The sequence below is a fragment of the Gavialis gangeticus genome, unplaced genomic scaffold (assembly GCF_001723915.1).
Source record: "Gavialis gangeticus isolate Ggan-Ray unplaced genomic scaffold, GavGan_comp1, whole genome shotgun sequence".
Classification (NCBI taxonomy): domain Eukaryota; kingdom Metazoa; phylum Chordata; order Crocodylia; family Gavialidae; genus Gavialis; species Gavialis gangeticus.
The window spans coordinates 15,961,547-15,964,969 of record NW_017729031.1 but is presented as its reverse complement, the minus strand read 5'-3'; the positions used below and the strand labels follow the sequence as shown (position 1 = coordinate 15,964,969).

Genomic DNA, 3,423 nt, shown 5'->3' with positions numbered 1-3,423 from the left:
TGAGACGCTGCAGCATGCTTGAGCATGCTAATTTGAACACTACAGCAAACTCAATTAAGTCTGATCATAGACGTTCTAATTAGAGCACATTGGAGCATGTTTATAGGCACCCCAGGTGTACTTGCTCCCAGCAATTATCCTTTTTGCCAGCCCTTTAGTGGCAAGTCAAAGCTGTACAGACTACAAATTGTATCAACCCTTAATATGTATTTGCTCCCAGCATGTTCTAATTTTAACATCACTAAACATTAAGTGCAATGTGTAACGTCACCCAGTAGTTGTAACACACATGATTTATATGGAATGCTTAGCTATGTCATTTATATTCAGGCTTTCTGATAGACAGAATTAAGGTAAAGAAAATGTTTACATTGTAAGATTATTTGAATGTGAGCCCAAAGCAAGATGAAATTCAATATGTTAACCTTCATGAACAAAATCGTACAAAAGGAAAATGTTTCTTGCTAAAAAACAGAATACCTTAAAAAACACCTCAAAAGAGAAGGCTGAGGGGGGATCTTGTGGCCTGTTATAAACTGGTTAGGGGGGATCAGCAGGCGCTGGGGGAGTCCCTGTTCCCCCGAGCGCCGGAAGGAGTGACCAGGAACAATGGTCACAAGCTGGTGGAGGGAAGGTTTAAGTTGGACATCAGGAGGCGCTACTTCACGGTCAGGGTGGCTAGGGTCTGGAACCAGCTTCCATGTGAGGTGGTGCAGGCTCCCACCCTGGGGGTTTTTAAGAGGAGGTTGGATGACCACCTTATTGGGGTCATTTGACCCCAGTGCTCTTCCTGCCATGGCAGGGGGTCGGACTAGATGATCTGCTCAGGTCCCTTCCGACCCTAGAAACTATGAAACTATGAAACACAAAGTACCATTTTACCACAGATTTGTTTGCATTTGATTTTCTTTAAATAAGAGATTGGGGGGGTAGAGAAACATCATATGCTACCTAATTTCTGTACCCCAAAAGAGAGGTTTCCTTACATTTCCTTCCTCAGTACAAACAATTGCATTTTTGTAACTTTGTATTTGTTCACAGAATGCCTGAAAGCTTGTTTGTGTTTTTTTTCCTCTCACCTGTATTTGTTCTACAAAACACATGTTTTTTGAAGTTGGCTTTGAAATGTACATTAAATATATCTGCAGCCATATTTTTATACACATAAGAGTTAAAAGACAAAAAAGAATGCTAGGTCACTTTGAATTCAAACTTAAAAGTGCATCCTGTTAAAAGACATGAGGTGGAAGGCATTTTTCTCCAGGAAATTCACTTACCCCGGCAATGTACTCCCTCGTCATACCCATCAGAACAGTCATATGCACCATTGCAGAGTTGGGATAAGTGAATACATCTGTTTGTACCAATGCAGGCAATATGATTCAGGGGACATTTGAATTCTATTTCCTCAGGACCTAAAAAAGAAGAATAGACATTATGTTTATACCCATAAAAATGCAGAGAAAGCACTAAATATTGTCATATATTAGCATATTTTTAAACACAGGGATGTCATGTACTTGACTACTGTTAAGCTTTTCAATGCTTTACCAGTAGTTTACTTAATAGATTATACTCTCTTGAATAAGGATTAGCATAATTAAGGGACAATCAACTTCTCAAGGAGGATTATTTTATAAAAGCAAGGTGATGCAACTTACAGTTTTTTAAAGATATTTGCTCTATTCTAAAGATTGTAGATGGTGATTTTTTTTATCAAAGCCTTTTAAATCATCATCACAGCCATGAACTTGGATTTCACCAGTCACACAAGCAACAATAAAAAAGAAAAATAAAACAAAAGAAATAAAAAAGTCCTCACCTATCAAATGCACAACATACATGAAGATTCTTCTTTTTTATTCTTTTTAGATATCAGAATTTTGATTAATAAATTATTAGGGGCTGGAACAGACCTTGCAGATCATCAGGTGCAGCCCCCCCTCTGCCCCCACTCTAGGCAGGAAGACAACGGGGGTCAAGTGACCCCAGTGAGGTGACTGTCCAGTCTCATCTTGAAAACCTCCAGGGTAGGTGACTGCACCACCTCTGGAGGGAGTATATTCCAGTTTGGTCACCCTGACTGAAGGAGTTTTTCCTGGTTTTAAGCCTGAAGCAGCCTTTCAGGAGTTTCTATCCATTGGTCCTGGTGTTCCCCAGAGGTACCCTAGTAACAGTTGTTCATCGAGCTTCTGGTGCACTCCTCTGATATAGTGATAAGTCGCTATCAAGTCCCCTCTCAATTTTCTCTTCTTTAGGCTAAAGAGGCCAAGGTCCCTCAGCCTTTCCTCATATGGCTTGCCTTGCAAGTCCTTGATCATATGAGTAGCTCTTCTCTGGGCCCTTTCAAGTTTTTCTAAGTCCCTATTGAAGTGCAGCCCCCAGAACTGGATGCAGTACTCCAACTGCCGTCTCACCAGTGCAGAGTGCAGTAGGAGTATCACTTCTTTAGTTTTACATGAGATGCATCAGTTGATGCATGCCAGCGTGTTGTTTGCCCTGCTGGTCACCACATTGCACAGACAGTTCATGTTCATGCGGTGGTCAATCATTACCCCTAGATCCCTTTCATCCGTGATGCAGGCCAAGTTGTCACCTCCGAGCCTACATTTATGTTGAGGGTTATTTGCCCCCAGATGGAACACCTTACATTTGTAAGTGTGAAACTTCAGTTGGTTCTGGTCTGCCCAACTGTCTAACCTGTATCTGTAACCTATCTTTTGGCATGGCCACACTGCCCCATAACTTTGTGTTATCTGTGAACTTGGCCAGGGAGTTTATCACTCCCCCATCTAAATCATTGATAAAGATGTTGAAAAGCACCGGTTCAAGCACAGACCCCTTAGGGACAGCACTGGCCACCTCACACCACAACAACATGGATCCATTCACGAGAACTTTCTGGGTCCTATCCTGTAGCCAGTTTCCCACCCAGTGAACCGGCAAGCAGCTGAGCCTACAATCTTCCAGTTTTCCCACAAGGATATCATGGGATACTAGATCAAAAGCCTTTTGGAAGTCTAGGTATATAACATCTACCTTGTCTCCCATGTTCAGGTGGTGAGAAACCTGGTTGTAGAAAGAGATGAGATTGGTAAGACAAGACCTACCCGTGACAAAGCCATGCTGGCTGTTGTTCAGAATCTTACTTTCCATCAGTGTATCAAGCATAGATTCTTTAATAAGCTTTTCCAGGATTTTCCCTCATCACCTCTCCTACTAATGCTCTGAGCCTGTCAGAGTCAGCATTCTTGAAGTCCAGGACTTCAATCTTGCTGACTGATTTGTCAACCTTAAGGCAGATGGTGAACCTGATAATTTCATGGTCGCTGTCACCCAGGTTACCCTCCACGTTCAAGCCACACACCAGATCATCTCCCTTGGCCAAGACCAGGTCCAGGAGAGTGTTGTCTCTGGTTGGCA

The 3,423-nt window shown here is 42.3% G+C and overlaps 1 protein-coding gene across 1 annotated transcript in view; it reads right to left on the bottom strand.

Moving 5' to 3' along the window:
* LRP1B (LDL receptor related protein 1B) overlaps nt 1-3,423 on the bottom strand; it is a 2,002,088-nt gene that overhangs the window by 1,416,957 nt on the left and 581,708 nt on the right. Inside the window, exon 3 of the mRNA XM_019522796.1 lies at nt 1,278-1,415. Within this exon, the coding sequence (XP_019378341.1) occupies nt 1,278-1,415 (138 nt within the window). The remainder of the gene's footprint in view (nt 1-1,277; nt 1,416-3,423) is intronic.